This window comes from Chiloscyllium punctatum, chromosome 20 (genome assembly GCF_047496795.1).
Source record: "Chiloscyllium punctatum isolate Juve2018m chromosome 20, sChiPun1.3, whole genome shotgun sequence".
Lineage (NCBI taxonomy): Eukaryota > Metazoa > Chordata > Chondrichthyes > Orectolobiformes > Hemiscylliidae > Chiloscyllium > Chiloscyllium punctatum.
This window is the reverse complement of record NC_092758.1, coordinates 51666327-51690923: the sequence shown is the minus strand read 5'-3', so window position 1 is coordinate 51690923 and position 24597 is coordinate 51666327. Positions and strand designations below refer to the sequence as shown.

The following is a 24597-nucleotide window of genomic DNA, read 5'->3' as shown; positions in this document are numbered from 1 at the left end:
AACATAGCATTTTAAACTCTTCAGAGATGGAACTATCCTACAGTAATCACAAAAACACAAACTAGAAGCTTTGAAACTCACTTGAAAAGGACATTTTTTGCTTAGCACTCCTCTTGAACTGCAAATATCTTTATTGCTCAGAATGGAGTCCTCCATTTCCAAACTTCTTAGTGACAATGTGATGTCAGAATCCCACATGAGCCCATTTCACATGTGCATACGACTGCACTGCTGTTATCCTACATTGCCCAGGTTACAACAGTCTGACAGCTGGCTACCTCATTCAGCAACCTTCCCCTCTACTTTTTGGTTGCTGTATTGTAAGAAGAAATTGTGTAAAAATCCGGAATGATTTGAGACCAAGTTGAAACTGGAAATTTAAAATGACTCAAAGTTCAGTTTGTAATGAGTTTGATGTTAGTTCAGTAAAGCTCAGATATGAGAAATAAATACCTCATAATTTTCCACTTCTACATCCTCCACCTCTAGCTCCACACTAATGGCTGGTCCCACTGCAGGAGGCACTGGAAGCATTGATCTAGATTACAGGAAGCAAAAATAATTTAGTCTGATAGATGAAGCAGAGATCAGAACAAACTCTTCATTTCATTTATTACTTCAGAAAATGTGCCAATGGGCTCCTCCTGAAAAGCATAATATTTCGCTAATTGTTTAAAGTGCTCAAAGCAAAGGCAGTACATAGAACATAGAAAAGTACAGCGCATTACAGGCCCTTTGGCCCTCGATGGACATGTTCGTACTTCAGACTCAGAAAGCTAAATTGCTACTTAAAATAGATAAAAATTACATATTCTTCAGGAATCTTTACTTTTTACTGAAAAATCTCACATAATTTGAAAACCTCCATCATTTCCTTTCTTCAGTGAAAAAAGCCCAATTTCTTCACAGCTATAAATACTCATTCTTGATCTCATTCCATATCCTTTCCACATCTTCAATATGTTTCTTATGATAGTAAATGTAAAACTGCAAACAGTATTAAAACTCTGGTTTAATCCAATGCTTTACACAGATTGAATGTAAAAACAACAAGTAAGTTATACTAATGTTCCTCAATATAAACCAAAGAATCCACTTGCTCTTTTTACTTGACAGTCACCTTGAATAATTGTATTTCCATCCATCAAGTTATCTAATGACCAGTTAGAGCATGCATTGTGTTTGTTAATCTGTATTAATCCACTTTTAACAGTATTGAACAAGTTCTATTAACTATCTGATCACACCGTACATTCGTCTAAATCCCATTTACAGTACATTATGCTCTTTAATTTGGTACCTTTGTAAACTTTATTATGCATCTTGTGCCAATGTCCTTGACACGCAAATACAATTGGAAAACAAATATATTTTAAAAATTGTGAATTATAAGAATACAGCCTGAACATATTCTGCCACTCAATGAAATACCAATTTTCTTGCAACAAATGCTGTGTCTAAGCAACCTGAAGAAAGCCCAAACAAAAAAACTTGTGTTAACTGCCTGATTTTATTTAGAAGGAAGTCAAGGTTTGTTTGTGTCTGTGATAGATACATACTCTCCTGTACTGACTAAAACAAAAAACTGGGGAAAAGACTTTTTTTTTTAAAAAGTGTTTTAAAATGCTAAAATATTTTCAGTGAACCAAATACTTACCAAAGAGGCAGCACCATTGGCAGAACTGACCTTAAAATTATACTGGGCTGGTGAAAACGAGCTCACAACGATTTCTTACAATTGCTTACTTTTTTTTTAAAAATCATCATACGCTGGGTTAGTTTGAATGGACCCTGGTTAGGGATTCTGGAACTATCAAACTTGGTGAAGGTTTGTAGATTTTTAAAAAGTCTACTTCCACTAGGGTAATTGAGAGAGAATTTTTTAGCCATAAGGCAATACATTTTAAGATCCTGAACTGCTTTCCAGCTCCTTGTGAGGAAAAGAGAATTTTGGAGAACAAAACTAAAATTTAAAATAGAGCTAGATGGCAAGGAACAAAGCAAAAGTAAACATGAGAGATGAAAGGATGAAGACTGAAAATAAATTAATGATTGAGTGGAAGAGAAGAAATGTGATTAAAAATTAATAACCAAATAGCGGAGAAAGAGACAGAGGTTAAGGATTGCAGAAAAGCTGCATACGGATAGGATCAAAACATAAATGAAACAAATGGTGGAAACAAATGTAAAAATGGCACCAGAGAAATTTCAAAGAAACATGCAATGAATACAGAGTAGGAAGAAATTACCACTTATTGAAATGGCAGTCTTGAGGCTGGCAACTAAAAACACCAATCTGATGGCTTGCTGGGTAAAAAGCATCACCTGATTCAGCACATCATACTACAAACCTGAAGGTACTAGTCTTGAGACCCTGTCCCTGGACGTATTTAGCCTTAACAGCAATGTTAAGTTCAGAAGAATTAGAGTATCTGCTCCTACTCACTATCCAACAACCACTGATAAAAGGTCCATGAATTACATTGCGCTGTATGGCCCCTATAGTTAAACAGCCTGCCAACACAAATTGAAGAATCAATACCCACACAGACAGTTGCTAAGCTCTGTAAACTATATTCTAGTGAGGATCACGAGAGAAGAAATTAAGGAGATGGGAGCTAACAGAAACAAAACTCAAGTCAGAAATGCTTCAAATGTCAAACATTAAACAAAATCCATCCTACAACCTAAGGTTGCTTACATATGTACTTGCAACAAAGTGAATAATAACCATTATTTCTACTGACTCAGCTTGAACAAGAGAAATAGTTAGCTCAGCCACTTATGGTTATTGCAGCATCATGGGTACAATTTTCACCATACTGAATAATTATATTTTCAGAGAACTGATAATGCACAACTGTCACGGGATGGAAAAACTTGTTTGTCCATAAATAGTTTAATGAATCAAACACCCATGGGGAGGCTTTCAACTTACCTCAAGGTGTAAAATTGATGTTTCAAACCAGTAGAGCACTCTAGAAATCACTTAATTTTCATGTCAATTTCTAAGAAGCAAGTTGAGAATCCACTCCAAACGTCTTGGCATGTTAGTCAATAAACTTTCTAGAGAAACTCAGCAGCCTTTCGTCACAGGGACAATTTTGGTTATATTTCTCTGGCAGAGAATCTAGTTGGATAGAATTTGCACATCTGGTGCTGGGACTAAGTGCTGCAACAACCTTTTAAGATGTTTTGATCTATGACCACTGCCCAGAAAGCACAAGGTGGCACTATGTACAAAACACAAAGCTAGTAACTATTCACTGCATTCTAAATAGATAATCAGATACAGCTTTCATTGTAAAAGGCAACTTGCCTTGCAGCTTTCTTACATTTTCTGAAATAGGCTGCCACAGAGTTGTTTTGTGTTCTACACATTAAATTACCATCATGCACTTAACAGTTTGATAATTGAAGATTAGCATGCAAGAAATTAAGAGGGCAAATGTTAACCTCTGATTTCTCTCCATAGATACTGCCAGACCTACTGAGCTTTTCCAGCAATTTGTTTTTGTTATGCTAACCTCTATTGAAAGGGAATACAATATAAAAGAGTAAAGCAGTATTGCTGCAAATGTATTGTGGTATTAAAGGGTTCTTTTGGCATAGTGGTAATGACTCTACTTCTGGGACAGAAGGTCTGGGTTCAAGTCCCACATGCCCCAGAGATTAGGGATATGATGAGCCCACAGGTGTGTCAAACAACTGTAGGGCTTTTGTGAATTTTTGGTTCCATACCCAAAGCAGAATATCGTCCTTAAAAAAGGTGCAACGGTTCACTAATTGATTCCTGGGAAGAGAGGGCACTCCTATGAGGGGAGTACAACTAAATGGGCCAATACTCATGAGTTGAGAAGAAAGGAACTGAGATGAGTATAAACGCTTTCACCTCAGAGGGTTATGAATCTTTGGAATCCTCTAGCCTGGATTTCTGTGAATGCTTTGCCAATGAGTACATTCAAGACTGACATTAACTGATTCTTGGGTATTAAGGCAGCCAAATTTTACAGGAATTGTCAAGAAAGTGGGAGTTAATGAAAATGATCATCCACATCTTATCAAATGGTGGATCAAGCTCGATGGTTGACTCCTACTTCAGAGCTTATGAAGCAAACATACAATTAACAACAACGTTAGTCTCAAAAAAAAGAGAATGGTGTGTCATACTAACACACAGATCTCCGCAGCAATGATGATGACTTCATAAAGTGTCTAAGCAGATTCAAATGTTCATAATTATTGGAGCACTAATGTATGAAAGTCTTGAGATTGGTTCAGCTACGGCAAATCAGTTTAAATAAATGCAAGTTATTACAAGTAAAATCTGAGCAACCATTTTTTCATTATTTAGGTTAGGTCAATATTTATATTTAGAGACTTGGCCGTAACAGAGAACATTAGTTTTCAGTTTTTAAATTTTCTTAAAGTCTTCATTTTACTAATAGTAAAAAGGATGATTACTTGAATGGTAAAAAGTTGCAGCATGCTGCTGCGCAGAAGGACCTGGGTGTCCTTGTGGATGAACCATATAAGGTTAGTCTGCAGGTACAAGTAATTAGGAAGGCAAATGGAATTTTGCCCTTCACTGCTGAAGGGATTGAGTTTAAAAGCAGAGAGGTTATGTCGCAACTGTATAGGGAGCTGGTGAGGCCACACCTGGAGCACTGCATGCAATTTTGGTCTCCTTATTTGAGAAAGGATGTACTGGCACTAGAGGGGGTGTGGAGGAGGTTCACGAGGTTGATTCCGGAGTTGAGGGGGTTTGCTTCTGAGGAGTGACTGAACAGACTGGAATTATATTTGTTGGAATTCAGAAAAATGAGAAGATTTCCTATAGAAACATATAAAATTATGAAGGGAATAGATGACATAGAAGTAGAGAGAATGTTTCCACTGGCAAGTGAAACTAGAACAACAGGACATTGCCTCAAAATTAGGGGGAGCAGACTTAGGACCGAATTGAGAAGAAACTTCTTCAACCAGAGGGATGTAAATGTATGGAATTCCTTACTCAGTGAAGTTGTTGACCCTACTTCAGTAAATGTTTCTAATGCTAAGATAGATTTTTTTGGAACAACAAAGGAATTAAGGGATTCAGTGAGAGGATGGGTAAGTAGAGCCGAGTTCAGGCCACACGGCCGACTCTTGCTCCCAGTTCTTATATGATCTGTCAGATGCTGCCCACTCTAGCTTACAATATTTTACTTTGCTGCTCAGTTGACAACTTAACATGGGTTTGCTTCTGCAGTAAAAGATAAATTACTTACAAGAAATATGGCAGGAAACTAGGATAATAGGGTGGAGGTGGTGGCAAAGGCTGTTGTAAGCGATATCGTTGTCCAGTCATTCTCCGTGGCATAACATGTGGGTATGGCTGTCAAAATAAAGACAAAAATGAGGATATTTTAGTTCAAAATTCAAAAGTTGCTTCCTGTAACATATGCATTCCAAACCATTATTAAATACTTCATTGCACCTTGGGCTGAAATAATACAGGAGCAGAGTACTTTCAAACCACTCTGTGCACAAGTGGGAGCTGTGGTTATGAAAAGAAAATGCACCATGCATGAGTCAGAGTCTTGCAACAAAGTATTTAAGCCTAAAATTAATAGACATCAGTAATTGCAGACACTGTGGTTAAAACTAAGTACCAGGAATCTGACTTTAGCTTTAACCTAGAAGTGAACTACCTCACTTCCACAAATCTTCAATTTTATAACAATATAAACAAATACTGTATCTCTTGCCAACACACTGAAGCAGGAAGTTGGTGCTGCAAAACACGATTGTGCGCCCATTGTTCTTGTTTCTTCTTCTGCTCCCCTCACAAACTGGATGCTAAGGTGTAGGGCAGCAAGTGAGGTGGTGGGGGATTTCTTTTGTGAGCTCCTCAGGGTGAGCAGTTTTGCAATTTATTGAAGCAGCATCAGGCTGCAACACCAAGTGAACTTCAGGTACAAAGCCATAGTTCATGTCTTGAGGCATCACTGGTTGCGATGTGACAAGCATCCTGTAAGTGTGCCCTCTGCAGGTGCAGTGGTAGCAAACACAACCATGAACAAAATGCTATGCATTTATCATGGAAGTTACCACAAGGTGATGCTGTCAGCTAAAGATGATTCCTATTTCTCCCTACTACAGTCCAGTATTGTTTCAAAAGCACTTCAGATTCACCCTAAACTCTGACCCCCAACTGAATTAACTAACACAAAGAACTGGAATCAGCACCCAATATAATCCACCTCAGGGACAAAGTTTCACAACCGCACCAATTATAATAAAATAGAACCCTGCCACCATAAATTGGTGAACTTGATGTCTTATGCCCATCTATTCCACTGTGCTCACATACAGCACCGCTTGCAATCATCAGATGCCTTGGTGGAAAATGTCCAGGCACAAACGAAGGGGCTCTTTCTTTACTGTATAAAGTCAAAAGAGAGAGAGAAAGAGAAAGAAAAATGGTGTATGTATGAGGTAGATTCTGCGCATTATAGAAGCAGATCAGAGTTCAGGAGTGATTAAGTTTTATTTAGCTACCCCTCTGGATAAATGGACAAATTCTGCCCATTTGTTAGCTCAGATCTAGGCATCTTCTCAAAAGGATAAATTATGCCACAAACACATGCTCTCCATGTTTCTCATGGTGTCAAATACACACACTACTTGCAGTTCTGATTTTCGTTCCTGCATTGCTGCAGTAACTGAAATACATCAAAATGTTTTAACACAGTGAAATCATTTGAACATCTACAGTTATCCTCTGACATCAGAATCTTGCCACAATTAAGGTGAATAAAGCAAATTATTGATTTTATTTACTGTACTAACAGTAGTTTAAAAGGGAGAAGGGCAGACACAGGAAGCACACGGTGAGGACAGTGTAAGGGAGGAGAGAGAGAGAGAGAGAGAGAGAGAGAGAGGGAGAGGGAGAGAACCTGCACAGTTACCGCCTTTGCTGTTTGGAATCGTGTATCGCTGGGACATCGGAGTGCATCTGGGAAAATTAACAACTAATCTTGGAGGAACTGTTGGGTGAAATTCATAGCACAGAATCAGCTAAGTTAATTGTTGTTTTAAGTCTGTCCAATAGAAAGTCTGCAATAGTGGGTACAGTGGATTCTTTCTTGATAATATGTTTTTTGGAGATAAGTCTCTTGATTAAACTTAAAATATAAGCCATAGCTATTAATTTAACCTGGGGCAGCATTTGTCGAGGAATAAGACGGTGTTATTTTCTGGGTCTGTAGATTGTGAAGGAGCAAAAATGGCCTTTGCAATGATATGTACTTCTTGTCAGATGTGGGAGTTTAAAGAGAGTTTAAGGATTACTGCGGATTATATCTGCCATAAATGCTGTTGGATGCGAATCTTATCAGATCGAGTGGATCGGTTGGAGAGACAGATGGAAGCGATGAGGAATTTGCAGCAGCTACAGTATGTGATGGATGGCAGTTATAGGAAGGGGGTGGGGGGGGGGGGGGCTTGGAAGAGTCTCAGATACAGTTCACATAGATGGGTTAACTCCAGGAAGGGTAAGAGAGGTAGACAGCTAGAGCAGGAGTCTTTTGTGGGTATACCCATTTCAAACAGGTATGTGGTTTTGGAAAATGTAGGGGGTGATGGATTCTCAGGGGAACAGCCAAGTTTCTGGTATTGAGACTGGCTCGAATGCAATGAGGGGTACGTCAGCTTCCAAGAGATCAATTGTGTTAGGGAGATTGTGTAGTCAGAGGCACAGACAGACATTTCTGTGGCCAGCAGAGAAAAAGCAGAATGGTGTGCTGTTTCCCTGGTGCCAGGATCAAGGATGTCTCAGAGAGGGTGCAGAATGTTCTCACAGGGGAGAGGGGCCAGCAGGAGGTCATTGTCCACATTGGAACCAACGACATTGGAAGGGAAAAGGTTGAGATTCTGAAGGGAGATTAGAGAGAGTTAGGTAGAATTTTAAAAAGGAGGTCCTCAAGGGTAGTAATATCTGGATTACTCCCAGTGCTACAAGCTAGTGAGGGCAGGAATAGGAGGATAGAGCAGATGAATGCATGGATGAGGAGCTGGTGTATGGGAGAAGGATTCACATTTTTGGATCATTGGACTCTCTTTTGGGGTAGAAGTGACCTGTAGAAGAAGGGCGGATTGCACCTAAATTGGAAGGGGATTAATATACTGCAGGGAAATTTGCTAGAACTGCTTGGGAGGATTTAAACTAGTAAGGTGTGGGGGTGGGACCCAGGGAGATAGTGAGGAAAGAGATCGATCTGAGACGGGTACAGCTGAGAACAGAAGTGAGTCAAACAGTCAGGGCAGGCAGGGTCAAGGTAGGACTAATAAATTAAACTGCACTTATTTCAATGGAAGGGGCCTAACAGGGAAGGCAGATGAATTCCGGGCATGGTTAGGAACATGGGACTGGGATATCATAGCAGTTACAGAAACATGGCTCAGGGATGGACAGGACTGGCAGCTTAGTATTCCAGGATACAAATGCAACAGGAAGGATAGAAAGGGAGGCAAGAGAGGAGGGGGAGTGGCATTTTTGATAAAGGGATAGCATTACAACTGTGCTAAGGGAGGATAATCCCGGAAATACATCCAGGGAAGTTATTTGGGTGGAACTGAGAAATAAAAAATGGATGATTACCTTATTCGGATTGCATTATAGACCCCCCAATAGTCAGAGGGAAATTGAGAAACAAACTTGTAAGGAGATCGCAGCTATCTGTGGTTATGGTAGGGGATTTTAACTTTCCAAACATCGACTGGGACTGCCATAATGTTAAAGGTTTAGATGGAGAGGAATTTCTTAAGTGTGTACAAGAAAATTTTCTGATTCAGTATGTGGATGTACCTACTAGAGAAGGTGCAAAACTTGACCTACTCTTGGGAAATAAGGCAGGGCAGGTGACTGAGGTGTCAGTGGGGGAGCACTTTAGGGCCGGTGACCATAATTCTATTCGTTTTAAAATCGTGATGGAAAAGGATAGACCAGATCTAAAAGTTGAATTTCTAAATTGGAGAAAGGCCAATTTTAACGGTATTAGGCTAAAACTTTCAAAAGCTGATTGGAAGCAGATGTTCGCAGGTAAAAGGACGGCTGGAAAATGGGAAGCCTTCAGAAATGAGATAACAAGAATCCAGAGAAAGTATATTCCTGTCAGGGTGAAAGGGAAGGCTGGTAACTACAGGGAATGCTGGATGACTAAAGAAATTGAGGGTTTGGTTAAGAAAAAGGAAGCATATGTCAGGTACAGACAGGATAGAGTGAATCCTTAGAACAGTATAAAGAAAATAGGAGTATACTTAAGAGGGAAATCAGGAGGGCAAAATGGGGACATGAGGTAGCTTTGGCAAATGGAATTAAGGAGAATCCAAAGGGGTTTTACAAATATATTAAGGGCAAATGGGTAACTAGGGAGAGAATAGGGCACCTCAAAGATCAGCAAGGCGGCCTTGTGTGGAGCCACAGAAAATGGGGGAGGTACTAAATGAATATTTTGCATCAGTACTTATTGTGGAAAAGGATATGGAAGATATAGACTGTAGGGAAATAGATGGTGACACCTTGCAAAATGTCCAGATTACAGAGGAGGAAGTGCTGGATGTCTTGAAACTGTTAAAAGGTGGATAAATCCCCAGGACCTGATCAGGTGTACCTGAGAACTCTGTAGGAAGCCAGAAAAGTGATTGCTGGGCCTCTTGCTGAGATATTTGTATTATCGATAGTCACAGGTGAGGTGCCGAAGACTGGAGATTGGCAAACGTGGTGCCACTGTTTAAGAAGGGTGGTAAGGACAAGCCAGGGAACTATAGACCAGTGAGCCTGACCTCGGTGGTGGGCAAGTTGTTGGAGGGAATCCTGAGGGACAGGATGTACATGTATTTGGAAAGGCAAGGACTGATTAGGGATAGTCAACATGGCTTTGTGCGTGGTAAATCATGTCTCTCAAACTTGATTGAGTGTTTTGAAGAAGTAACAAAGAATACGGATACAGTCTTTGTAGTGTACAAAATCCCATGCAAAAGACTGCACAAAACACTACATAGGACAAACAGGAAGACAGCTAACGATCTGCATCCATGAACACCAACTAGCCACGAAACGACATGACCAGCTATCCTTCGTAGTCACACGCGCAGATGACAAGCAATAGGAATTCGACTGGGACAACACTACTATTATAGGACAAGCCAAACAGAGAACAGCCAGGGAATTCCTAAAGGCATGGCACTCATCCACAGATTCAATCAATAAGCACATCGACCTGGACCCAATATACCGACCACTGCAGCGGACAGCTGGAACTGACAACCGGAAGCAGCAGATACAAATCACTATAAATGCTGGAGGAAACCACACAGAAGCGCTTCACAGGAGGCTCCCAAGCACTGAGGATGTCACCTAGACAGGGGACGAAACGTCTGCAACACAAATTCCCAGCTCGGCGAACAGAACCCCAACGAACACCCGAGCTACAAATCTTCTCACAAGGCTGAGAAGTGGCAGATGCAGTTTAATTCAGATAAATGAGAGGTGCTGCATTTTGGGAAAGCAAATCTTAGCAGGACTTATACATTTAATGGTAAGGTATTAGAGTGTTGCTGAGCAAAGAGACCTTGGAGTGCAGGTGCATAGCTCCTTGAAAGTGGAGCCGCAGGTAGATAGGATAGTGAAGGCGGCGTTTGGTATGCTTTCCTTTATTGGTCAGAGAATTGAGTACAGGAGTTGGGAGGTCATGTTGCGGCTGTACAAGACATTGGTTAGGCCACTGTTGGAATATTGCGTGCAATTCCGGTCTCCTTCCTATCGGAAAGATGTTGTGAAACTTGAAAGGGTTCAGAAAAGATTTACAAGGATGTTGCCAGGGTTGGAGGATCCGAGCTACAGGGAGAGGCTCAACAGGCTGGGGCTGTTTTCCCTGGAGCGTCGGAGGCTGAGGGGTGACCTTATAGAGGTTTACACAATATGGAGGGGCATGGCTCGGATAAATAGACAAAGTCTTTTCCCTGGGGTCAGGGAGTCCAGAACTAGAGGGCATAGGTTTAGGGTGAGAGGGGAGAGGGGAAAGATATAAAAGAGACCTAAGGGGCAACTTTTTCACACAGAGGGTGGTACGTGTGTGGAATGAGCTGCCAGAGGATGTGGTGGAGGCTGGTACAATTGCAGCATTTAAGAGGCATTTGGAAGGGTATATGAATAGGAAGGGTTTGGAGGGATATGGGCCGGGTGCTGGCAGGTGGGACTAGATTAGGTTGGGATATCTGGTCGGCATGGATGGGTTGGACCGAACAGTCTGTTTCCATGCTGTACATCTCTATGACTCTACTATGTGCACAGCTATAACATTTTATTTAAATCAGTCTAATTAACACTTGTTCAAAGAACTATTTGCAATGCTCTTGTTTCCTTAAAGACAAGAGTAATGATTTTGTTCCTTTTGACAAAATAACTTAGAATTGTTTGTAAAAGAAATACACAGACAGCATTTGTGTAATTTTACCTTAAATTCTCAACATTTTTGTAAAAATCGCTTTCGTGGCAATCCCCATCAATTGTGATGGAAGCAGTTGTGGACCACATAAAATTCACAATTTTGAAGCAGAAACTAAATCTTATTAGTATTGTTATTCCTTTCATACCAATATTCAATCTACCTTCACAATTATTTCTGCGGTTTCTAAGATATTTCTTATTCCTCACTCAGATCACAGTGTTCTTTGCTCATTTACTGAACCACTTTTCGTTGCCATAGCATCTTGTTGTATTAAGCAGACATCAATTATGTAATCATGGATTTTTAGTTCCTGTATGAAGCACCTCTTGAATAATATCAGCTTCATTATTTGAGATACAGGTTGTACATGTATACACAAGATGTACTTAGTATGATGTATCTGCAGTGACACAATGTGCCTACACACAATGCGTATACCAATCATCTACCTTTTAAAACAAAAACCTTTGAACAAGATTTGTTGCCAATCCAGAAATCAGCCATTTGGGATTTATTTGCAATATCAAGTGACATGCTGCTGCTCTTTATTGTGGTGATCATGGTTACAGCAGCAACAGGATGATGCACAAATTAAAACAGAGACATCAGTCATTGCTAGAACCCAACTTTCTCTTCTAGGAGTTATACAGCACAGAAACAGAACCTTCAGTCCAACTCATCCATGCCAATCAAGTTTCCCCAAGTCCCACTTCTCTGCATTTGGCCCATATCCCTCGAAACCTCTTATTCATGCAGCTGTTCTAATGTCTTTTAAATGTTTAACTGTACCTGCATCTACCTCTATCTTCTGGCAGTTCATTCCATAAACTAACCATTCCCTATCAGGTCCCTTCTAAATCTTTCTCCTCTCATCTTAAAAATACGCCTGCTTGTTTTGAACGCTCCCATCCTGGGGAAAAGATCTTTGCTTTTCACTTCATCTATGCCCCCTAATGATGTTATAAATCTATAAAAGTTCATCCCTCAATCTCCTATGCTCCAGTGAAAGAAATCCCAATCTATCCAGCCTATCCTTCTAACTTAAACTCTCCAGTTCCAGCAACATCCCAATAAGTCTTTTCTGAATCCTGTCCAGTTTAATAATATCCTTCCTATAGCAAGACGACCAGAACTGTATGCTTCCAGTACTTGAAAAGTGGCCTCAATGAACAGTACAACCTCACCATGACATCACAACTCCTATACTCAAAAAGGTCTGAGCAATGAAGGCAAGCGTGCTAAATGTCTTCTTAACCACCCTAGCCATTCGTGATGAAACTTTCAAAGAATTATGTACTTGAACGTCTAGATCTCTGTTCAACAACGCTATCCAAAGCCCTACCGTTAACTGCAGAAGTTCTCTTGGCAATATGATTTTTAGTCTCATTGCCACTATTAAGCTTTCATAAAGCCTCACACAACCATTAGAAGTTTACAAAATTAAATACACTCCAATTTTACAAAGTCAGCTGGAGAGAACACTTACCACTCCAAAGGGCAATTCCTGGTGTAAGGGATCATGAGGAAGATACTGCAGGGGGACAGAAGTTGGCATGGCAGGGGGATGATGTGAAGGCGGGTATGTAAAACCACCAACTGGGTGCTGGTCCCCCCTCATTTCTACTTCATTCTCTATCCTCTGCAGGGGCTATTGAAAAGAAAGAAGTAGAATAGATTCAAACAGCATTTATTACTGAAACCTAGCACCAAAGCTATTTCTCAAAATAATTAACTGGAAGGCTGACCATCTCAGCCAGTGGAATCCAGAGCTCTGATCTTGGTATTGAATTGAGAAGAGTATGCCTGTTCATTTGAGCAGAGTGATGACCTGTCATCCTCCTCAGTGACTGCTTATCCTGAATGGGCAACTGAGAATCAGGCTAACAGGCTACATAAAATGGGGGAATTTGGTCATGGAGACCACAAATCTGTTGCATAAAAAAGACGTGGAAGAAATGGATTGTCTCATGTTGTAAGCACATATGACAACGACAAAAGGAAGAATAACTCCCTCAGCTTTACATTACTGGACCATTTAGCATGTCTAGAGTGGTTAAAAAATAAGTTGTCCATCATTTAAAAGCAACAATTACTTTTATTTATTTAGAAAATTCAGCATAGTTAAGATGCCCTCAGAAGCTTCAGTGAAGCAATCAAATGAAATATGATACAAAGCCATATAATGACAAAGGACCAAAAGTGTGCTCACAGAGGAAGGTTTTTAGGTCTTTTAGTAGGACCACAAGATGCAAGAGCAGAAGTAGGCTATTCAGCCAGAGTTGTTGCACTATTCAGAGATCATGGTTGATCTAATAACCCTCAACTCCTCTTCCTGCCTTATTCCCATAATTCCTCTTATTAATTAAAAATCTCTCTCCAACTTGAACATAGTTAAATGACCCAGCCTCAACAGCACTCAGCACTAAAGTCATCCAAAAATTCACTTCCCTTTGAGAAGAAATTTTGTCTTGCTCTTCAAAAGGGCAACTCCTTACTCTGAGATTATGCCCTCTGGACACACTCACAAATACAATCTCTTCACATCTACCTTGTCAAGTTGTATACGCTTCAATGAATGTCTTCACTTATTCTTATAAACACCAGGGAGCATACCTCAATCTCCCCTCAAGTGAATCCATCAGTACTCAAACAGCCCAGTTAACCTTCTCTGGTCTGCCTCCAATGCTAATACATCTTTCCTTTGATAAGGGGGCCAAATCTGCTTACGATATTTTAAATATTTTGGCCAGCGCTTATTATTTAGTAAGACTTCTCTACTTTTTACATTCCATTCCCTTTGAAGAAAGAAGGTCAACATTCTGTTGGCCTTCCCTATTATCCATTGAACTTAAGACACTAGGTTTTTGCAATACACGCATGAGGATCCCCAAATCTCTTCATGCTGCAGCTTTCTGATTTCGTTCTTCACTTGAATAACATTCAGCTCTTCTATTGTTCCTGCCAAAGTACATAACCTCTCATTTCCCCATGATGAGATCCCATCTGTGAAGACTTTCCTCATCCACTTAACTTGTCTATATCCCCCTATAGATGCTGTGTCAACCTCACCACTTGTCATCCACAAAACTGGCTACTTTCCTCATCCAAGTCATTAATATATATTGTTAATAACTGTGACTGCAACACTGATACAATGTAGAACTCCACTAGCTACAGATTGCCATCCTGTAATTGTTCTGTATTCCAACACACTCTTCTATTAGTTAGCTAATCCTCCAGCGATACGAATATATTAGCCCGATGCCATGTGCTCTTATTAAACTGCCATCAAAATCAGAGGTCTACAGCAGTGATAAAGTCCACTAAGTCTGCACTGGTCAAAAACAATACTCTTAACTATTTGAATCCCATTTTCCTGCATGTGACCTATAGCCTTGTGTGCCTTGGCGTTGCAAGTGCACATCTAAATAGTTCTTAAATGTTGAGTTTCTGCCTCTACCATCCTCTAAGTCAGTGAGTTCCAGATTCCCACCATCCTCCTAGTTAAAAACAAAACTTTTCCTCAGATCCTTTCTAATCCTCCTACCCTTACCTTAAATCTATGCCTTCAGTCATCGATCGTTTAAACCCTCAAAATTTTACACATCTCAAGTTTAGCCCCAATCTCCTCTGCTCCAAGGAAAACTCCAGTCTATCCAATCTCTCTTCATAACTAAAAACTCTCCAGCTTATGAAATCTCCTATCCAGTGCTTTCACATCCCTCGTACAATGTTGATTCCAGAACTGTACACAATACTCTCACTGTGGCCTAACAAACATTTTATACAGTTCCAGTATAATCCCTGTCCTCTTAAAATATGTGCCTCAACTAACAAAGTTGAAAATGTAGTGCTGGGAAAAAAAAACACAGCAGGCCAGGCAGCATCCGAGGATCAGGAGAATCGACGTTTCAGGCATAAGCCCTTCTTCCTGAAGAAGGGTTAACGCCCGAAACGTTGATTCTCCTGATCCTTGGATGCTGCCTGCCCTGCTGTGTTTTTTTCCAGCACCACACTTTTCAACTCTGGTACTCCAGCATCTGCAGTCCTCACTTTCTCCTAGCCTCAACTAACAAAGGCAAGTATTGTATAGGTTTTGTTAACCATTTAAATCGACCTGGCCCAGTACCTTAGGGGCTGAGTGACCAAGTACACCAGCAGCTCTTTGATCCTTGATACTTTTCATAGTCCTACTGTTCATCATATATCCCTTCATTTGGTTTGTCCTGCCAAAGTGCATCACTTGACATTTATTCGGACTGAATTCCATTTTCCACTGTTCACCCTATCTAACCAGTCCATTGATATTCTACTGTAACCTGAGGCTATCTTCCTCACTATTTATCACCCCACCAATATGTATAATGTATGAAATTACTAATCAACCTTCCTACATTAATGCCTCAATCATTTACATATATCACAAACAGCAAGGGTCACAACACTGATCCCTGCACAACCCCAGTGGTTACAGGCTTCCAATCACAAAAATACCCCTCACCATCACCTGCTGCTTCCTGCTACTCAGTCAATTCAGGATCCACTTAGCTAAATTTCCTTGGATCCCAAGTTGCTCTTACCTTCGCTATCGGTCTATGTGGGACCTTATGAAAATTTTTGTTCAAGTCCAAGTCCATGTAGCCTACATCAAATGCACTGTCCTCATCTACATACCTGGCTGCTACTTTGAAAAATTCAAGTTGGTCAAACATGACCACCCCATGAAATAATCAAGACTATAGGTAACAAAGGCATAGATTTGGATTTCATCAGCAGACAGGCCAAGGCAGGGGCAGACCTGTCAATGTTACAAAGGAGCACCACAGAAACTTTCCAAGGTCTTTGTCTCAAAATAAATACAATAACATTAGTATTTTTTCTTTACAATTGTCCAGCACAAAAGGAGACCATTCAACCTATTCTTCCTGTGCCAGCTTCTTGAAATAATTTTTAAAATTAGTCTTATTCTGCTGCTCCTTTCCCATAGCCCTGCAGAGTGATTCTGCTGGAAGTTATCATCAAGCCTGCTTCCACCAAGTTTCAGGTGATGAATTCTGGATCCTAACAGCTCACACTACATTAAGAAAACAAACCCCGAATAATTCCTCCTACTTTGTAAATCAGAAGAACAGAGACTAGTTTTAGCACTTTTACCTTTCTGCAACCAGCTCTACACACAACTGTTTGATTAAGCCCATTCCTCCCACTCTCTTAATCCCAAGTCATACTGCCGACTCTGACATAGTCGCCTCATGGACAAACAGTTAAACACATTTAACAGCAAAAGTAGAAGAGTGTTTCATTAGAAAATTATATAGAAATTAAAAACACTAATGACAATGGTTTAAAGTTATCCAACATATTTTGGTGTTCCACATATGTAAACTCCCAAGTAATTAATTTTACATATTTCAGCCCAAGAGTTGGCTTGATGGTTTAGATGCAACATAATGTCATAGAACTGCTAAAATATTATCTTTGGGAGGTGGGAAACAACGACAATGGTTTAGAAAAAAAAATGTTTGTTGTAATAGCTTGCACCCTCCCCCTAAACAAAGTGGATTCTATGTGGTAGAAACCCTCTGCTCTCCCAACCAAATAATCTTGTACGAGTATATGAGCACTCACTGGTTGGTTGGCTGAGCCACAAGCGAGAGTGGACTCAATTTCCACTGGGGAGATTAGGAATAAAAATTCTGTTCAATGTTTGGTTTCCCAGCCCATGGAAGGAGGTTAATTAGATCATCTTTGCTGCCAATTCAGCTGCGATCAGCTATTCAACCAAGTCTGTCAATCAAAACTCTGGACTTGCTTGTCTTTGTGGTTTACAAGAACTAAAGAAGTAAGAGTAGGAATAGGTAATTTGGCCCTTTGAGACTGTTCTGCAATTGTTGATCTTCCACCTTCATTTCATCACACTATCCCCACATGCCTTGATGCTGTTTTTTAAAAAGTCTCTGACTGAATGGCCTGAGTGCTTTGAGAAATAATTTTATCTGGTAAACTGTTTCATGCTAATGCACAAAAAACACAAGGGTCAAAAATCTGATGTGAAATGGATACAAGAGCACGATACAAGTGTACCAGCTACAGGATGATTCCCTGTTTGACTAAGCCAGTACAGACATGTTGGGAGAATGGAAAAAACCCTAAAGACCTACACGTGCTGTAAATCAGAAACAAAAACAAAAATTGCTGAAAAAGCTCAGCAGGTCTAACAGCATCTGTGAAGGAAATCTGAGTTAACGTTTCAGGTCCGGTGACCTTTCCTCAGTTCTGAGGAAGAGTCACCAGACCAGAGACATTAACCCTGACTTCCCTTCACAGACGCTGCCAGACACGACGGGAGAATGGCTTCATTCTATGCAGTAACAATTCTGTGATTCTGTGAACTTCCACAGACTGCAATGACACAGAATGTAGAATGGATGGACAAGTGGCTGCAGATATGATATTTTGCACCCCCGTCCCATTAAAACAAGAAAGATTACAGGGACAGTAGGAAAGAAAAACAGGAACCATTATTAATTCCTTTCAGAGCATTACCTAGACTGCAAGCAGAATGGCTGTGCTGAATAATTAAGTTTTAAATTTGCACCTTTAAATATTTTACTTACCAGTCGTGGGTGCTGTGGCTGGATTGGAACAAACTGGCCCAAGGGAGGAAGGTGGGGATGCTGGTGGGGTGGCAGATGAGGAGGGTGCAGTATAAAATGTTCACCGGAGATAAGTGGAGGGAAGGCTTGGTAAGAGACTGGCAGATGCTGCATTGTGCACGCATGAATCAGCTGAAAAAAAAGACATTTACAACATGAAAAGGATAATGCCTGGAATGGCTCTAGATGGACAGCGGTAACTGATGTACTCATACTATTAAATTCCCAGGAATTCTGAAAATGTGCATGATATGGCTATCTAAAGAACTGGAATGCAATCCACTATATATTCAGTTGTACATCATTTCAGAGAATGCATGGTATGAAACAAACCTCATACAATTGTTAACAAACAGGAAAAAGTTATACTGTTATACATTAATATTGCCATTTAGTAAAAAGAAAGCTTTCATTGTTATTCAATTGAAAAACAGCTGCTTGGTCATTTCAAATAAGTCTTTCCCCTTCTTCTTGTTGCTGCACTAGAGTCTGACAGGTGTCAGTCACGCTGCAGAATTGCACCAAGTGAACAGCACTCTTAACTGACCCTTTATGGTTTGTAAACATGCAGGGAGCATCATAGCCAAGTCTAATTCTGTCCTCATCCCACATTCAGATGGGCACAAGTTTAGCAGGATTGCTGGATTGGGAAGCCTGAATAACTGTGGCTCTGCCTGGAAAGAGCAAACAGAGAATCAAATCTAAAATCAATCTGGGTCGCTGGGGTTCGCTTGCTCATTGACTCAACACAACTCTTGAATCTTTAGGTCTTTTCACACTCCGAGACACAGGCACAGTTGAAAGGAATCCTACTCAGACTACTACAGAAGTAAAATACAGTGGATGTTGGAAATCTGAAACAAAAGCAGGAAATGCTGAATAGCCATTATAAGGCAGCTTCAGGAGAAGCAGAATTAACTCAAGGAACAATTTCCTGATATTAGTATTTAGCTGCATTTCTCTTGGTGGGCAGATATTCGTCATTTTACGCTTCAGAAGTAGTTGTTCTACAGTAAAATCTGACACACACAGTTGGCACTTTTTCATATCGAACATCAGAAGAAGTTGGTGTTAGTCATGAGATAATATCAGAGCAGTTTCTTTAAATGGGAGAAGGAGATCTAAAATTGCCCCCACACAGGGGTCATTAAGATCAGAATCTGACAGAAAGTTTAAAAGTTGAACAGTTTCTTCACAAAACCAAGTTGACATCTATTTAATAAAGTAGCCAGAGAGGTAGAACTCAGACAAAACAAAAGACACTTGAAAGGGTTAACAAAAGATTGACAAGGATGTTGCCAGGTTTTGAGGATTTGAGCTATAGAGAGAGGCTGAATAGACTGGGGCTGTTTTCCCTGGAGCGTCAAAGGCTAACGGGTGACCTTATACAGGTTTATAAAATCATGAGGGGCATGGATATGGATAATAGATATGGTCTTTTCCCTAGGGTGGGGGTGTCCAGAACTATTTGGCATAGATTTTGGGTGAGAAGAGGAAAGATTTATGAGAGACCCAAGGGGCAACCTTTTCATGCAGAGGGTGGTGTGTGTATGGAATGAGCTGCCAGAGAAAGTGGTGGAAGCTGATACAATTACAACATTTAAAAGGCATCTGGATGGGTATATGAATAGGAAGGGTTGAGGGGGATATGGGCCAAGTGCTGGCAAATGGCACTAGATTAATTTAGGATATTTGGTTAGCATGGAGGAATTAGACTAAGGGATCTCTTTCCTGCTGTACATCTCCATGACTAAGTAAAAAAAGTTGAGTATAAAAGAAGAGAAAACTAAAATGTTCCATTTATTTTCCTGTCATGTAAGCACTTTATTCTTCCTTTAGGAATGGCAGCAGTCTAACTACTTAAATTATTTCACACAAGTGTAAAAAAAAATCTAAAATTAGTCCAGATAACCAAGTAAATACCATTTAATTTCATGTTAAGGGGGATATTAAGTCATATACAACAATCACAAATTTAAATGTTTCAATTATGCAGTCATGAAGCTGCAAACTAAAATATAGATTGCACCGAAACTACTTCCTCGTGGTCATTCAGATCCACACGCAGATTCTGAAAGCATTAACACGTAGGAGTGCCTTAGGCATTACCTGCTATCATTATAGCAGATAGACTTGCGTGCTGAACAGCTTGCTATCTGAAAGGAAGGAGACCTAACATCCAGATCCACTTCACAGTCTCTGTACCACTGCCTATCAATAGAATCTGTAATTAGTTCCTACCGTGGAATAAACTACTGAGAGCAAGCTTGCAGGTATCACACAAACCGATTGTCAAAACTTCTACAGGTAGTGAAGAGGAAAAAAAAAAGCAAGATCGTTACAACCAGAAATTGGTATGTTTACTGTAGAATGAAGAGATAGCAATTAAATGTGTAAATTTGTTCTGCCTTTGAGAAAGATAAACAACATCCCAAAGATTTTGGGAACCGTATGATTTAATGAGTGAGAGAAACTGAAGGAAATATTGCTGGGGCAATAGATGGGACTAAAGGCCAACAGATCTCCAGGGCCCAACAATCTACTTCCCAGAGGAGGAAAAGAATTTGCAGAAAAGGATCTGATGGCCATCTTTCAAGATTCTATGGACTCTGGAACAGTTCAATTGACTGGAGGGTAGCTATTTGCTCAAAAAAGGAGGTACAGAGAAAGCAGGTAGCGAAAGACCAGTGAGCTAGACATCGGTAGTACAGAATGTTATGGGCCACTATAAAAGATTTAATAGCAAAGCATCTGAAAACAGTGACAGGATCAGACAGAATCAGCATGAGTTTATGAAACAGAATTCATGCTGGACAAATCGCTTGGAATTTTGAGATCTAACTAGCAGAGTTGACCAGGGGAACTAGTGGTTGTGATTTGCTTGTGCTTTCAGAAGGAGTTCATTAAAATCTTAAATAAGAGATTAGCATGTAAAACTAAAGCACATGAGCTGAGTGTACGGACATGGATAGAGCGCGGTTTGGCAGAAAGAAAGAGTAGGAATAAACGGGTCATTTTTGAAGTGGCAGCCAGTCACCAGTAGGTTACTGCAGGGATCAGTGCTTGCACCCCCTACACATTAATGATTTAGATGATGGGTTAAATGTAATACCTCCAATTTTGCATTTGGCACAAAGCTGGGTGAACTGGAAGGAGATAGAAACATGCTTCAGCACAATTAAGACAAGTTGAGAGAGTGGGTAAATGCATGGCAGATGAAGTAGAATGTGGATAAATATGAGGTAATCCACCTTGGTAGCAAAACACAGGAAGACAGATTAATATCCGAATGGCGATAGATCGGGAAAAGGGGAGGTGCCATCCTTACATACTAGTCGCTGAAAAGTATGTTTGTGCTTCAGGCAGTGAAGGAGACAAATGCTATCTTGCTTTCATGGAGAGAGAATTTCAAGACAGGAACTGAGATGTCTTGTAACTGTACAGGCCCTTGGTGAGACCACACCTGGACGTATGGTGTGCAGTTTTGGTCTCTTCATCTGAGGAAGGATGTTCTGGCTATGGAGAGAATGCAAAGGTTTCCCAAACTGATTTTTGGGATGGCAGGATCAATGTATGAGGAGAGAACGGATCAATTCAGACTTTATTAACTGGAGTTTAGAAGAATGAGGAGGCAATCACACAGAAACCCCATCAAGTTCTAATAGAGGGTTAATGCAGGAAGTACGTTCCTGATGACTGGGGAGTCCAAAACCAATGGCCACAACCTAAGGATATTGAGTAGATAGGACTGGGATGAGGAGGAATTTCTTCACCTAGAGAGTGGTGAGCTTGTGAAAATTTTGAAATTTCACAGCGGATGAAATTAAAACATTGAATGTTTTCAAAAACGAGATAGAGGTTGTAGGGCGAAATGGATCAAAGGATATGGGGTGAAAGTTGGAACAGGGTGCAGAGTAGGACGACTGTCATGATTAAATTGAATAACGGTGCTGGCCTACTCCTGTTGCTATCTTCTATGTTTCTACTTCTTGCTCAGTACAAAAGCCATTTCTAGTTAGACCAGTAAATGGATTTCCTCTACTACACTAGATCAATCAAGTCCTTCAGATTCCTATCCCAAAAGAGGATGGTAGCAAAAAAAAACCTACTCTAGGTAAGGTGCAGTTTCATATTTAACTGCATATACAACATGATCAGCAGGACTGCTTATGCAGCAATTAATGCTGTTGAAATATATTACTACTCCATTCACTGGCTCAGTGTGTGACATATGCAAGAGCAGTATAATTGAAATTGAAGCGATCAATTCAGCTCAATGTTAACATTGCTGAGTTTTAAAGCATGGAGTAGAGGCTTCACTACAAAGATAAAATGTTCACCATGGCTTCAACTGTCTCAGCTATCAATCATTTTGATAATAGATCAAATATGAAATCTATAGTCAGCTCAGTAACTGTTGCATTGTAAAATCCATATGTCAAAACCACAGAAGGTGCATTGGGATTAGTCCTGATGAGACAATAAGGATGTTAAAAGCTCTTCCAGCAAATTGGAGGGGGAATTTTAAAAAAGGATTTTTTAAAAAAATCTCAGTATTTGAGAAATAAACATTTCTAATAAACTTCAGTAATTAAAATACACTCAACAATTTAACGGATGACATGAGGTAGAAATATTCCTAACTTTTGAACATTATGTGAAAATATCAATGTTTTAATTTGGGAGTATGAAGGCTCATTTCTGAGTGCAGCCAGACACAGTGAGAGTTTGGAAATTTGGCAATTAAGCAAATTCACTGCAGTGTGGGAGGGGGTTCCCATCTAAATGACTGGCAGATGACTGGAGCAGGAGATCTTTACTACAGAGTTTGGATTGCTGCTTGAAAAATCAAAGTGAGACTGCACAGAGAAACAGGGACGTGATTCTTTAGTGAGTACTTTGCTTGTTTGTTCCAAACTCCTGAAATTTATGAACTGTCAGGAAGGATAAATGATTGATTAACCAAACAAAATATTATAATAAATAATCAATTTATGGTTATACCATGAAGGATGTATGTACAAGTTACTAGATTAATTCATCACTTAAGCAATGTGGAAATAGCTAGAATATAGAAAAACAATGTATCCACCTCACTGACACAGGAGAAACAGCTGATTGATAAGCAATGTCCCCTGTAATGTCTCTTTTACACGATGGAGACTTCAGAGTGAGAGAGGCATTGGCATGTGGAAGCCAATGCATTGGCACAGTGATTGACATCCACAATGCACTACACAGTTTAGAGGCAACATTACTGATGAGTAAGTGATTAATTCTACTTCCTAGCCTGTAATTTACAGTAAATAGTCCAAAAGTAAGCTGAAGGCGTGGCAGGGCGGCTCAATCAGGTGGGCATGCCTGCCTATGGCACACAGCAAGTCTCTCACATTTCACATGCCTGGCTGAGCTCACGTGTAGGAAGTATTACCAGTTGCAGAAACTCAAGCACAGGTTTCCGAACTTGGAGTTAACGTCGTGAATCCACAATACTGAGTACTATGTAGGCAGTATGTTTAAGCTGGTAGCCACACCACAGGTTAGCGGTATGTGGAGGGAGGGGGAAATGGGTGACTGCCAAACTGTCTGGGAAGATAGTGCTCTATCATGCTCACTAACTGGTGAGACTGATGATGACGACTCAAAGTAGTACCACCACATAAGATGAATATAAAAGTGATAGGATCAAGCAAATGAACAGATGGCTGGAGAAATGGTGTTGGGAGGATGGCATTAGATTTTTGGGACACAGATCAGTTCTGGAGTAGGTGACACATGTAGAAGGACAGGCTATAGATCTTAGCAGGACTGGGAATAATATTCTCATAATAGGGAGAATTGCTAGTAGTGGTGGGATGGTCTAAACAACTATCGGGGGATGGATAGGAATCTGATACGGATTTCAGATAAGAATAAAACAAAGCTGGTTATGGCAAGTAGAAAAATAATAAGTGAAAATGGAGGGCAGCAACTGCAAATGCCATTGAGTTAAAAATAATCACATTTAAAAGACAGAAATAACAGAATACTACTTGAATGCTCATTTGCAACAAGGCAAATGAATTGATGGCACAAATCAAAGTAAATGGGTCTGATCTAGTGCCATTATAGACATGGGCGTGAAAAGATTATTCAGGGTAAGAACTGACTATTCAAGGATATTCGACATTTTAGAAAGACAAGTAAAAAATGCTGAGCAGCACTGTTTATCAGGGGTGGGACCAGTGCATTAGTGAGAGGGGATCTTAGGCTGATCAAACAATAAAATCTATCCCACTGAAGCTTAGAAACAACATAGGACTGCACATTCATTTAAGGCACAAAGAGCCATTAGGAAATGCAAGTCAACAATGGATAATAAATCAAGTTAAAAATCACATCAGATCAAAGGAGGAGGTTGATAAAATTGCCAGCAAAAGGCAACAAGCCTGAGGACCAGAAACATT

At 40.1% G+C, this 24597-nt stretch overlaps 1 protein-coding gene across 8 annotated transcripts in view; it reads right to left on the bottom strand.

The window, feature by feature from the left end:
* rnf44 (ring finger protein 44) overlaps positions 1 to 24597 on the bottom strand; it is a 151088-nt gene that overhangs the window by 10918 nt on the left and 115573 nt on the right. For all 8 annotated transcript variants that reach the window (XM_072590899.1, XM_072590896.1, XM_072590897.1 and 5 more), the window contains 4 exons: positions 18113 to 18283; positions 12982 to 13143; positions 5271 to 5377; positions 454 to 538 (listed from right to left, as the gene is read on the bottom strand). In XM_072590899.1, coding sequence (XP_072447000.1) covers positions 454 to 538; positions 5271 to 5377; positions 12982 to 13143; positions 18113 to 18283 — 525 coding nt within the window. The remainder of the gene's footprint in view (positions 1 to 453; positions 539 to 5270; positions 5378 to 12981; positions 13144 to 18112; positions 18284 to 24597) is intronic.